The sequence below is a fragment of the Antennarius striatus genome, chromosome 5 (assembly GCF_040054535.1).
Source record: "Antennarius striatus isolate MH-2024 chromosome 5, ASM4005453v1, whole genome shotgun sequence".
Lineage (NCBI taxonomy): Eukaryota > Metazoa > Chordata > Actinopteri > Lophiiformes > Antennariidae > Antennarius > Antennarius striatus.
Genome location: NC_090780.1, coordinates 17,154,497 through 17,167,659, shown reverse-complemented (window position 1 = coordinate 17,167,659; position 13,163 = coordinate 17,154,497). Strand labels below are relative to the sequence as shown.

General features: G+C 39.8%; 1 protein-coding gene across 2 annotated transcripts; it reads left to right on the top strand.

Annotated features, from left to right (window-relative positions):
• Window positions 1–2,059: 2,059 nt before the first annotated feature.
• On the top strand, window positions 2,060–13,095 carry LOC137595850 (LIM domain and actin-binding protein 1-like). 2 transcript variants are annotated; one of them, XM_068316195.1, is made up of 10 exons: window positions 2,060–2,169; window positions 4,909–5,036; window positions 5,311–5,353; window positions 7,812–8,207; window positions 9,664–9,718; window positions 9,851–9,927; window positions 10,484–10,556; window positions 10,676–10,707; window positions 10,821–10,951; window positions 11,108–13,095. In XM_068316195.1, the coding sequence occupies exons 2-10, from the start codon at window positions 4,918–4,920 to the stop codon at window positions 12,111–12,113; spliced, it is 1,932 nt and encodes a 643-aa protein (XP_068172296.1). In that variant the 5' UTR covers window positions 2,060–2,169; window positions 4,909–4,917; the 3' UTR covers window positions 12,114–13,095. The 2 variants fall into 2 exon arrangements, with proteins under 2 accessions (XP_068172296.1, XP_068172295.1); XM_068316194.1 differs by having other exon boundaries at window positions 10,818–10,951.
• The last annotated feature ends 68 nt before the right edge of the window (window positions 13,096–13,163 follow it).

Below are 13,163 nucleotides of genomic sequence, written 5' to 3'. Positions count from 1 at the left end.
CTCCTCGGGGATTAATAAAGGATTGTGATTTTGAAACTTTGATTATGCACTCAAAACAAAATGAACAGAATAGTATGTTATGCCCAAAGAAAGGAGGACGCTATGGATCCCCAATGTTTGAATTTAAGGTCCTGTCAGTTCATCATATGGTTAACTGGTGGATTTTTACTACTGCAGTCAATCCTGAACTAGTAGTCCACTGTTGAGTGACCAATAGGCAACCACCAAAGTATGACCCTCTGATCAACCAAAAGAACTGGTTAAGATCAGTTGATTCAGGAAGAACAAAGAGCACAGTCCACAAGTGTTATCAGCATCATCGTCATCAACATCAACATCATCATCATCATCGTCATCAACATCATCATCATCATCATCATCATCATCATCATCTTCTTCTTCTTCTTCATCATCATCATCATTAGCATCATATGGACAATTTGAAAATGGTTTCCACATAGTATAAAAACATAAAGACGTGACAGTTAATGTTCTCACAGACCCTATCATTGCACCCAGTCTCCCACAGCCGGAACATAATTTACACAGTACCTTATTAAACAGTGATAGGTGTTGTTTTATCTTATGTCAAAGAGCAATGGCTATCTTAGCATTGTCATTATGTGGACATAAATTAATTGCATTAGATAATATAATTGCTATCTAATTGGCCTCCAGGAATTTAAAACAAAATGAAACAAAGCAAGTCACTAATCCATTTGGTGGATTAGCAAATTCTGTCTGAGGAGAGGCCCTCATTTTTAGACTTGAAACACCCCTGGGAAATAGCTTTACATTAAGTGACTTAATAGGTCAAAAGTATATAACACTGTCTTGTTTCGTTAGGTTTAGAAAAAGAGACATACTGTATATGTTCTTTTCATTTGTCGGAGACTGAAACAGATTCCTGATGATGAGGAGCCCAAATCCAAAGCCGATTTAAAACCTGTGAGATTGCTTGAATGAGCAGGTATGACATTGTGATCATCTTCTACAAGTCAAGTGGAAACTTGAGGCAGCTCTGACTCGAGAGACGGCAGTCAGTGCACAGCGTGATAACTGGAGGCTGTAGATAGATAAATAGATAAACTTTATGAATCCCAAACTGGGAAATTTGCATTTGTGCCAGAGAAATAGGATGGTGGAATCAATACAGATGGAGAACACAGTAATCACCGATGACATAAAATGTTCTAATTTCAGTTGTGTTGCCTGAGAAGCACTGCTACTTTTTGTTGTTGTTGTTGCTGTGTGTGTGTGTGTGTGTGTGTGTGTGTGTGTGTGTGTGTGTGTGTGTGTGTGTGTGTGTGTGTGTGTGTGTAATTGTTATTTTTGTTCTGTGTCTTTGGTTTTTACTTTTTAATTATGATAGTAAATAAAATTTGAAGTAAAAAAAAACAAAAAATAGAGCTCTGTACTTTTAATTGTGTTTTATTAACATCAGTAGTCAGCAGTTGTTGTTTTTCATATTTAATCCCCTCTTCACGGGGAGCTGGAGCCTATCCCAGCTGGCATAGGGCGTGAGGCGGGGGACACTCCGGGCACAACGCCAGTGCACTGCAGAGACTCACACAAAGACAGACAAACAGCACGCTCACACTCACGGTGGCGCAGTGGGTAGCGCCGTCCCCTCACAGCACGGTGGTTGCAGGTTCGAGTCCCGCTCTGTAAGGAGTTTGCATATTCTCCCCATGTCTGCGTAGGTTCTCTCTGGATTCCTCCCACCTCCAAAAGGATGCCGTTCAGATTCAGTCTACTTTTACGTTTTAAAATAAAAATTGAATTGTGTCATACTCTTAATCTGGGATTTATATAATAATTTCTGAAGAATCATGCTGTTCAGTATCAGTTTGATTTCTTTCCGCTTGTTTTTTTTTTTTCTTGTTGTTTTTGAAAAACGCTGGAGCTAATTTTACGTTATTTTAAAGAATTTTCCTGCGTGGAATGCTGCAGGCGCGCTCACGCTGATCTCTAAGTACAGTACCAGGTAGGGGTAACGCAACACCTTAGGTCACTGAGGTATAAAATCACGTGACCAGGAGGTCCCACCCCCAGACACCTTTCCGTTCACTCCACCTCAGCTGAGTCCACAGATCCACACCGGGCTGTGACGCGCAGCAGCAGTGAGTGTCAGGTGTCTCCAGTGTTCACCGAAGGAAGTCCACACAGGTAAGGCACGGCTCTCAGCAGGGACCAAAAAAACAATTCATTTATACTAAATTCTATTATCAGGAATTGTTTTATAAATACCAAAAGTCTTCCTGGTTCATGAATGTTTGGATTTAGCCTTTGACTTCGACTGTAAACCACGTGCACGTTTTCTACGCGCTCAAAGGACTCGCTGTTCTTCAAGTTTATCGACACCAGCCCACTTACTAAAGCTGCATTTATTTTTTATGTATTGAGACTTTTTACTTCTATAAAATATAAAACCGAGTGTCCTACGTTATTTTTAATTAGTCTATCTTTCATACCCTACACAACTTATACTGAAACCTATAGTCCTTTGAAAAACCGCCTGTCTTACACACCTGAAATTAAAATTCCTCAGATAACACGTCTGCTCCTGGCTGCCTAACTTCAGCAGTCGTAATGCCTGTTTAACAACAGCTCAGGCCTTATTTAAGTCAAAATTACTTATTTCAATATTGTACTTAGGAAATATGGGTTGCGTTTTAGGTTTTTCGTGTGTGAAGCAGTCAGGTCTGAAACTCCTTATATGTATGAGTCACACTCAATGTGACTTTCCTTGGTTACTTGTTATGGAGAACTTGGCTTAGAATAAGGATTAAAGGTCAGTATCAACTTTACACTGATAAGTGAGGAAGATGAAGCTGACTGTGTTTAGAGGAAAATCCCCCAGTCAAAAGGTGCACAAAGGCACCACTAGCAATGTACCTGTTGGACCACGGCCAGCTTGTAAAGTCTTTGTTTGGATTTTGTTTCCAGTGTTACTGATTAATAACAATCTTGTCTTAGTGTGTCATCTTTCAAAAACTGAATTTGGAAAAGAAATACCTAACAGGAATAATCTAATTCCAGGAAGTGTGTTGCTGTCAAAGCAAAAGACGAAACAGAAACTGTTTACCATGAGACAGTGAAGTGTAGAAGTGCTTTTACATGTTGATCTGACTCATCATTAATAAACACTGCAATTTGAATGACTAATTTTTATGTCCTACATATGAGGATAGAATTATATTCACCGGTGCAATTAAATTAAGTGTTGATTTATGCACATACATTGCCCACTGGAGGAACATATTGAACTTATTGTATTGTATTTATCAGGCTTTGAATGTGCTCTTTATGTCAGGATTCTTGAGGCTTGTTTCAGATTTAAAATTTGAATGCTGGATTCTTATATAATACTGCGAACACAATTTTGATTGTTTATTGTCTCTCTTTCAAACCATGAAGCCGTAGAAGAAACTCTACATGTGGAGCCTGATTGTTTTCACATACAGTTCAAACATGCTCTAACCCCACCCTATTCTTTTTTTAAATCAGTAACATTCTCTGCTATGTACTTACTGTCACATTACAACTCTGTTCAGTTGCTGTTTTTCATACATTTCTTCAAATGTTAAGAACTTATTTCTCAACCGTCAAACTGGTTGTGGGGAGATTATCTGCTCATCTGTTTTCTTTAGCTGCTTTGCCTTCCTTTAGCATTTTAAGGAAATACAAACAAAGTGGATTTGCGACTGTGACTGGTGTTATCCCAGTGAAGGACTGGTGATATGAAAAGGGTGTGTCCCGGCCGTTCCATCCAGTGCGGGCTGGAACAGGCTCCAGGACTAACACGGTAGAAACAAGTAGTTAACCTAAAAAAAAAAAATTAAAAAAAAAGGCCATGTATTTTCAGCATGGCGTTTAACTCGTTCATCATTAGCTGGCAACACAAGCACAAAAACATACAAGGTTAAATTAGATTTCTGTTTGGTCTTCAAGCTAGGTAGACGTAAGACACATAAATAACACAATCTAATTGGAGACCATTCTTGGTGCTATTTTGCATCTGACTCTTCATTTATCTTTGCTTCTGCAAGTCTGAAAATGCAGATGTGTGAATGAAATTGATGTCATATATGTGTGTGTAAAAGTATGTATTTAGTTCATTTTTTATTTTTGTCAAATCCGCCTGTTTTATTAAATTGTTATGTCTGTATTTGTGCAGTATTTGATTGATTTTGTGTATTTGAAGTAGAGGATATGTTGAAATTCGCTTCAGTCCAAAGTCCTAACACCAGTATCGTCTAACACCTGAGGGGTGATGTAATGGTCCTGAGTCAGAGAAACGATTGTGTTTGTGATTATACGCTGGGCGCACTGTGCTAATTTCAACATGTACTGTCTGACCGCTGAAAGAAGGAGTGATCTGACTGCAGGACGTCTCAGCAGATGTAGAACTTGTTTCAGAGGCTTGCTGTCCATCCATAGCTCTCTGCTTCACTGATGTTTGTGAGAAGTTAAAGGAAACCTGTTTTATTCAGTGCAGATTGTTGGATGCCATTTTTCTCTGTGGAAAATCTTCTGGTAATAAGGCTTCACAAGATGGGTGTACAAGTCCAAACACGATTGTTTGTTTGCATGCAGAACTGTATGAGTGCAAATGTGCAAGTCCCCTGGTATGCCAGTGGAGTAATGGGGGTGTGACAAGAACTTGACTGATGGAGACGATAGTTCCTCACAATGAATTAGTTGTTGAGACTAATGCGGACATGAGGATGTAGAGGAGTATTTTATTTTATTTTAAATTGGACTAGTGCTCATCTGAGGGTTGGTCCCACATCACAATCCTGAAGATCTGGAGTATTTCATGTTTGTTCATTTCAAATAGCCTTATTTTTTTTGCAAAAAGGAGATATTAATGGTATGACTAACACGCTTATGTTTGCTTGACAGGTACCAGAGATGGAAAGCGGTCATTTCAACCGACAGGCCTGGGCGGCGCAGTCCTTACGTGTCACTGCGAAGGAATTGTCACTGAGCGGTCGAGGGAAACACAACGCTATAGCTGAACGCTTTTCCAAGTGCGTGTAATTTTTTAAAAAAAATTTCTTATTCATTTACGCTTAAGGAGTGACATGATAAATACATTACTAGATGTATCTTATGACCATGTCTTGTTCTTAACAGCTTCACTAGTTCCATCCATGTTCTTGCATAATGTTATCTTGAGGATACTAAATGTATGAGTATTGTTTAATGCTCCACAGAGCCACTTAGTTTTAGCCAAGGCATGAAAGACAAGGCTAATGTTTTTGTGTTGAGTCAACAGAGGTCAGTGTTGTTTTTGTCTCTCAGGTACCAGAGAGCTGCTGAAGAGTCCAATGCAGAGAAGAAAAAGGTAGTGTGTCTACCACAATGCTGCAAACATGACATTTTATTTCAGTTTAGGAAATATTTTGTAGCGTTTATGAAAGTACTATTGGTCGTATAAATCATTATAATCAACTATAAATTGAGGATACATCTTGCCTGCGTAGTTTTAGGATTCATCTCCAAGCAATTAATATGATTCAGTGAAGCATGTGCATTTTGCTGCTGATGCTAAACTAATTGTTGCATGTGAAAATGAGGAGTGCACACACACACACACACACACACACACACACACACACACACACACACACACACACACACACACACACACACACACACACACACACACACACACACACAAAGCACACTCACTATGCCAATGCACTGTCTGGGCCAAATGCTCTGTCTCAGCTGACCTCTCATTGGCCACTTGTTGCGATGGGCAGACTAATCAGATGATTAATCCTACTACAATGTAATCCCTTTACAATGCTCTGTGTTCTGCTGCTTTGTCAGTGTTGAAGACTGGTAAACAATAACTAAGATTAAACGAGTAATACAGTAAGAGGAAACAAGAAAAACTGACAAATACCCCAAAGAAATGCAAGGTATTGTTCCACGAGTGTGTTTGTGTTTAGTGTAAGTGTGTGTGTGGTTGTTAAAATTTGGTTAGCCATAGAGTTTTTCGAGTGACCAGGCTGTTAATGATAGAGACAAAAAGACTTTGTTGCTTGTGGGCCAGAAACAGGATGTGAATGTTCTCCGTTAGAACGCTTATGTGCTGCGTTACTTCCTCACACACAGAGCAGAATTTAAAGGATGCTCTGACGCCTTATTTCAGGGAGCTTAGGGTTATACACAAACTCTTATTTAGGAGTGACATGTTATATGTGTGTTGGATTTGACTGTGGCATTTCCCACAAACTGAATCACTAAATGTTTTCATAATAGATCTGGATAAAGGTAGATCCTATGTCTTTTCACATCATAGAAATCTTGAGGGCAACCTGTTGGTGGCTCACATTTGTTGTTGGAATTTAGAGCACATTTAAATAAAAGGGACTGTTTGGACTTTGTACAGGTTTGACAACCATGAAACAGCTTTCTTTATTAATGGAAAAAAATTTGGAGTAGACTGCATCATCTGTTGTTACAAATTGAACAACTGATGGAAAACATGTAAATGGGGTTTCCTCAGAAGATTTTTTAGGATCTTGCTGGTTTGGCTCAGATTGTTTTACATTTGAAAACGTTTCCGACATCTTCAGCTATGGATGGATTTTATATGAGCATTCAGGTGCTTGCATTTTCCCCTTAAGCCTAATATATCTGTCTTTGTACATTAACTAAGTCAAATTGATCACCATCTTGTACCAGATGCAACTGAATTTGAATGAAATTGTAACAAATGCAGAAGTGCTCCGGTTTATCTACATCTGCACCGATTAAGTTTTAGAAGTGTAATGTTCAGAAGCCGTTTGTGAGTTGTGAAATAGCCAAGCTGTGTCAGTGAACAAAGAGTTAACTTTTCCCTGAGCGTTTCGTTTCCTGCTGTGTTTCATGGGTATTCTGACCGCCTCTCATTCACTGTCCCGGTGTTAAAGGGGTCGGACTTGATTTTATGAGCAGATTCTGTGTAGCTGCGAACATCTGGCAAACTTCTACCTCTCATTTCAACAGATTGACCTGTAGAGGAGGACTAAAGGAAATACTCCCATTTTCCTTGTTTTCTGGGCTTAAAGTCCACTTTGGTGCATTCAGGCTTTTTTTGTTTGAAAAAGAGGAACAGTCTTGTCACTGTTCCGTTCTGTCTGGACGTGCTTCACAAAGAAAGTAATTGTACGTCTGTTTGTTCTGATTTCTCCTTCAGTCTGCATGTTTTGTGCGTAACTTATTTGTAGATGAGGTCTTGAATGTGGACTAGTGTGTTTTTGGTACAACTAAACATTTTGACGTTTTTCAGTGTTAATTTATTTGTAGTTTGTGTTTTCACAAATGATAGTGATTAAATATTTTTGACTTATCGTTAGATTGGACATTTGTCCAAAAATGCTCACGCTATTTTTAACATTTCTTATTTGATTACCGGTAATTGTGTAATGTAGTAGCTCATGATGGTGATTTATTAAGTCCTCTTTCTCCAACTTGTTATTCCTCTATTGAAGTTGAGGAAGTCTATGGAGGTCACAGGACAGTAGCTGTGCCTTTTGTAGGGGGAAGGAATGCAGCAGAAGAAGTTTTCAGCCCTGTCATCTCCATCATGAGCCGATCGTTGCCTTCGGCAGCCACAGCAAAACATTTCTTGGATCAACTCTGAACAGCTGTTTGCTTCAGGAAGCCAACTCCCTCATTTCCTTATCTCATCGTGCTGAATCCATTTGGTGCCACATGTCGAATCAGCTAGTACAGAGAATGAGAGGAACATGCTTCCTGTTGTTTTAGAATTTTATTTCTTCAATTTTCTGTCATTCTCTCCCTCACAGACTACAGAGAATGTTGCACCCTCAAAGCGGTCAGCGAACTTGAGTGTTCTGAAGAAGCGCTGGGAGCTGGCCGGCAACGCCGATCAGTCAAAGCCGTCTTCTGGCGCTCGCTCTAGGCCTCCTGCTCTCTTCAGGCCTGCTTCTCTAGATGAGCCCAACGCTCCATTGAAGAGCCCCGGCCTGCTGACTGCTCAAGACGGTCAGCTTACGTCAGCATCTCCATCCCAGGGTGCAGAACAGGGAGGGATGGATAGCGGTGTGCTCACACAGAGGAAAAGACCTGAAAACCCCGAAGAGCAAGTTCCAACCAGCCCCTGTGCCCCCCATGAAAAACCAAGAGTGCCACTCAACAACTTAAAGATGAAGTTTGAGCGGGGAGAAGACCCCACTGCAAAGGTAGTTACGGACAGGTTTACTGGTGAACAACACACTCACAGCTGAGACACACTGATGAACATTTCCACGTAGCACTCACGCGCCGTTGAAAGTCTTACATAAATTTATTGAGATCATATTCATCTGCATGTGAACGTCATGAATCACACTCTTAGATGGTTCTTTGACAGCAGCTGAGCGTGTTTTGGCAATAGCATTAACCCTAGCCACAATGTTGGGGACTGGGATTTACTATAATAATGGCAGTCAATTAATAGAATTAATTTTATATAGGTCTACTCTGGGTTACATAACTTCAAACTGCTTTTACAAACAAAATCACCTTTTATGCATTTTTTATGAATTCCTAATAGTTTAGATTCTAATTTATAAATCTTCTGCTGTATGAAGTTGATAAACTATTTATCATTATTGTGAATTATTCTTTATTAATACTAAACAAACAGCACAAAAGTTAGTAGGAATAGGAACAATATTTCTGTTTTAAATCTGGCAAAATTAGTTTGGCCTTATAAAATTGTAATAAGTCATGTTTACTCTTGCAGTAACTTCTTCATTCAGCTAAAACACAGTACAGCACATTACCACTGTCTGTGCACAGATACACCCTCCTGCCCTCACGAGTTTCTGTCTTCTCTTTTCTCTCATTTGTCTTTGTCCCTACGAGCTGAAAACAACCCAGCTCTTCACTCATCACCTTCCACAGCAGAGGAATGCAGAAACATTCCTGACCCAGGGCTGTTTCATTCTTCAGAGACTCACCTCAGAGCAGCAGCACTTCTCTCCTGTCATTAGCCACACTGTGCATTCTGAACTTCAGACCATCTGAGGCTTCAGTTTAGATTTCTAATATTGATGTCACACATTCTCTGCAACACCCATCATGCAATATATTTTGATTAACTGAGAATGAGCACCACCACCTTACATTTTACCTGACTAACACCATGATATCACCACCCACAGTAAATTTAGAAATTACTGGTGGTCATTTACATTCAACATTAAGAGCATGGTTCCATGTATTCCATTGGCTGAAAAGATTGAAACTCTTTCTTTTTTTTTTCGTGAACACCAACACATAAGGTTATGCAGTCAAGCTGTCATGGTAGTTTAGGACCCAGGTGCTGCTTGATTTGACAGGATGGAGAAAGGTGGTTGCACAACAGGACTCCACTTTGGACCACCTTTAAGAAACTGATTTTTTTAGTTGACTAGAACTATTTTCCACATGTTAGTACAAGATAACTGATGATAGTGATATGTCGTTCACCAGAACAGGTCATTGCTTCTGTAGAATACATGTCAAAAAAGCACTGGTGACTGTTTATAGCGTGTTGCTAGGATACAGCCTGTGGTTTTGTGCTTGTGTTCTATAGCAGTATGTCAAACAACTTCAGATAATGAACAAGTTCATAGAACCGGATTTGTAAAGTGGACCTTTTTATTCTTACAGACTGGCAGAACTACACTGCGCAGTACTTCAATGGAGGACATGGACCTACACCGGGGTAAAGGAAGACACACAAGCATCTCACAATTAAACACAGCCCTTTAAAACAAACTAGTTTCAATAAAGTTTTGTTAAGTAAAAATGAAGACACACTTTCATCTGAGTTAATTATCTTCTGCTGTTCTGACAGTGTTGGAGTCGACTTCTATGAAGGAGAAGATGGCCAAGTATCAGGCTGCTGTTTCCAAACAAGGCTCCACCCCCTCAGTGAGTTCCTCACACAGTAAAAAAGGACGTTTCTCCAAAATATGAATGAAATATGTAAATTTATTCATAGAGACATAAGTTTATCTCTTTGAAAAATTGTAAAAATAAGATACCTAAACTTATAAAGTAAATTTTTTAGGTATAAATTTCCAGTTAGAAGTTAAAATTCTGTTTCAGGTGTGTAAAGGCGCAGTGTCAGAAATAATGCAGATTAACTTGCAGTTATACATTATTTGACTTTGTATTATTTGTTATACAGTATATATTAAAACATTGTTGCAGATCACTAAATAAATAGTAGATAAATTATCATACTGATGATATATTTAGACTGTTACACTCTGAAAATGTTTCACGTACCGGATTTAAGAATCCTAAACTATTACGTTTGAATACAGTGGTAACTGAGACAACATTACTTCTATTTACTTCAATTGGAAGTAAAGGAGAAGTGTATTTGTCACTTCTCCTTTACTTCCAATAGAAATAAGGGGAAACACATAAGAATTCATCACACAAAAGCCTTTGTTATCCTTTCATTTTGATTTTCTTCCAGGCTTTAACCTCAGAGTTGTCTCCAAAAATATCTACCAGTGTGCAGAAACAGTTTCCTGTAGCTGAGTGCAATGGTGAGTCTTCTTGATGTAAAATCTGAACTACAACATTAACATTGATGTATGTGAATATTCTGGATTGATTTGTGAGGTACAGTACATGATTGACTTTTTGTGTTGTTTGTCTACTTTAGGGGAGACCAGCGAGCAACCGAAGGCATCAAGGGTAAGCCGCTTGTCACCAAACACAGGAACCACAGATGGATCACCAAACAAAATCCATACTTATCTCCCCTTGAGTATGAATGTATGTTATTTTTGCTTATTTTGCTTCAGAAGTGCTGCCCACCGGTGAGGGAGACATGCATCGCCTGTCTGAAGACTGTCTACCCCCTGGAGAGACTGGTGGCTCTTCAACATGTCTATCACCATACTTGCTTCCGCTGTGTTCACTGCGGCAACAAGCTCAAGTTAGTTCTGCAGGGGTTCACATTTCTCAAATATTATTATTTTACTTTTAATGTAAGCAGTAGTTATACACTTACATCATTATCAACACCTGAATAGAAAGAACACAAAAGAAAAGTGAAAAGCTAAATATTATTTTTGGTACTCTCTAATTCTAGTCTTGGGAATTATGCCTCTCTGCATGGTAACGTCTACTGCAAGCCCCACTTCAATCAGCTGTTTAAAGCTAAGGGCAACTATGATGAGGGCTTTGGTCATCGGCCTCACAAGGAGCTGTGGGAGTCTCGAACTGATGGAGATGAAGTTGAAGAAGCGGTGAAGCCAAAAGAACAGGAGGGATCAGCAGCAATCACACAACCAGCTGAGAGTAATTCAGACCAACAGTCAGCTCCAGACGTGGAAACATCCCCACAAGTCAAAGTCACAGACTTGACCGCTTTGCTGGAAACCCGCGCACTGACACAGGGCAACGGTGAGAATGGTGAGAAGCTACAGCCTGCAGGGAGGGCAGCTGAGACGCGCCGACTGAGGGTCGCCTGGCCTCCTCCAGCGTCTGATGACCCCTCTGAGATGGCAAAGGTCAGTCCAGTCACCGACGGGGCTCATTCAAGCCGACCCTTCAGAGCCAAGTGGCCTCCAGAGGATGAGGTGCCGTCAACCTTTCAGAGTTCGGATCGGGTTGAACTGGCCGGCCTGAGGAGGAGTTCTTCTTTGAAGGAGCGTAGTCGGCCTTTTACAGTCGCGGTCAGGCCCCCTCCTACAACCAGTCCAGGACCCAGAGAACCCCGTCGTCCTCTCCGATCCCTGCAGGAATGGAGAACATCACTCGAAGAAAAAAACCCACCTGAAGATGAGCTCAAAGAAAATGAGGCAGGGAATCAGCAGCAAAAGAGAGAGCAGAGGATGAGTGAGACCACATCAGAAGAGGGTCGAGACAGAGAGGCAGAGAAAGGAAAGGCAGCAGCAGGAGAAATGGAGGTGGAAAAGAGTTCTCCCAGAAGAATCCCCACATCTCCCTCTACACCATCACAGCCAAAGGAGAATCACACCTCCCAGGATGGCGGCTCCAGGGAGGAGGATAAAGAAGGAAGTGATGCAGAGGAGATTAGTGCAGAGGATATGATCAAGAGGAACCGTAACTATGAGGAGGACGAAGACTCTTAGGAACATCTCAGTCTTACTTATAACACCATTAGTTAATTTTGCTTTCTTTTTATTGGTAGTGTTTCTAGGCAATGTGCACAAATGTAATTACTGCCTTAAATTCATAGAACGCAAATGATAGATTTTTATTTACAATTCAATTATATACTCTGAAAATATTGAATGCAGCTTTTATATGACTCTTGATTATACTGGAAGGTGGGCCTCTATTAAATTTAATTTCCACATTTCTGTCCCTCTTGTTTGAATTTAATGGACCATCAGCATTTCCTGTTGGGGGGGCAGGAAACTAGTATATTATACACAGCTCTTTTGAGTGCTCCCTAATGAAATCAAAGTCATGTGTGTTCATCCCCGTTATATCAACTTTATACCAAAAACCACACGAGCACTATATCTTCAGATTTTGGTGGAAAATGAAAGCTTTGCCACTCTGTTGTTTAGATTTTCATATGTGCCTCTATTTCAGTAGTAAAGTAACTAAACAGAAGGTAGACTATAATACTCTGCTTGAGCTTTTAGGGATCTTCCCAACAAGCCTTTCCTTTCCAAAGACACTATGAGAGTAACTTCCCCTGTTGTTAAATTAGCATAAAGCACACAGTCCATTGTTAATGAATCTTTACCTTTAGCCTGCACTTGCTAACATGACATGCACGTCTAGTAGTTGGACAGTTGAGGTCATATAGCTCTGTCCTGCAGGTGGAGCACTGGTGACACAAATGCAGCCAGAGCTGTTCAGTAGGGTCAGTTTGTTAAAGGAGTTTTTTTTTATTGTACGTCACAATATTTCGTGTGAAGAAGCCTGCATCCAATCTGATGGGAGGGTTCTCTTCCACCTGTTTATACACAAAACTGGAAAATTATTAAAAACTCCAATTAAGGTTTTTACTGATGGATGCCATTCATATCTAACATCACACAAGGCCCTCTGGATTTGTGTTTTCAAATGTGATTTATTTTTAAAAATATAACATGTTGGTGTGTGTGTATGTATATATATATATATATATATATATATATATATATATATATATATATATATATATA

Excerpts from the sequence above, each read along its gene's own strand:
- LOC137595850 (XM_068316194.1), top strand. The coding sequence starts at position 4,918 with ATGGAAAGCGGTCATTTCAACCGACAGGCCTGGGCGGCGCAGTCCTTA. Across the intron at positions 5,354-7,811 it reads CCAATGCAGAGAAGAAAAAG|ACTACAGAGAATGTTGCACC; the intron begins GTAGTGTGTCTA and ends TCTCCCTCACAG. Across the intron at positions 8,208-9,663 it reads GAGAAGACCCCACTGCAAAG|ACTGGCAGAACTACACTGCG; the intron begins GTAGTTACGGAC and ends TTATTCTTACAG.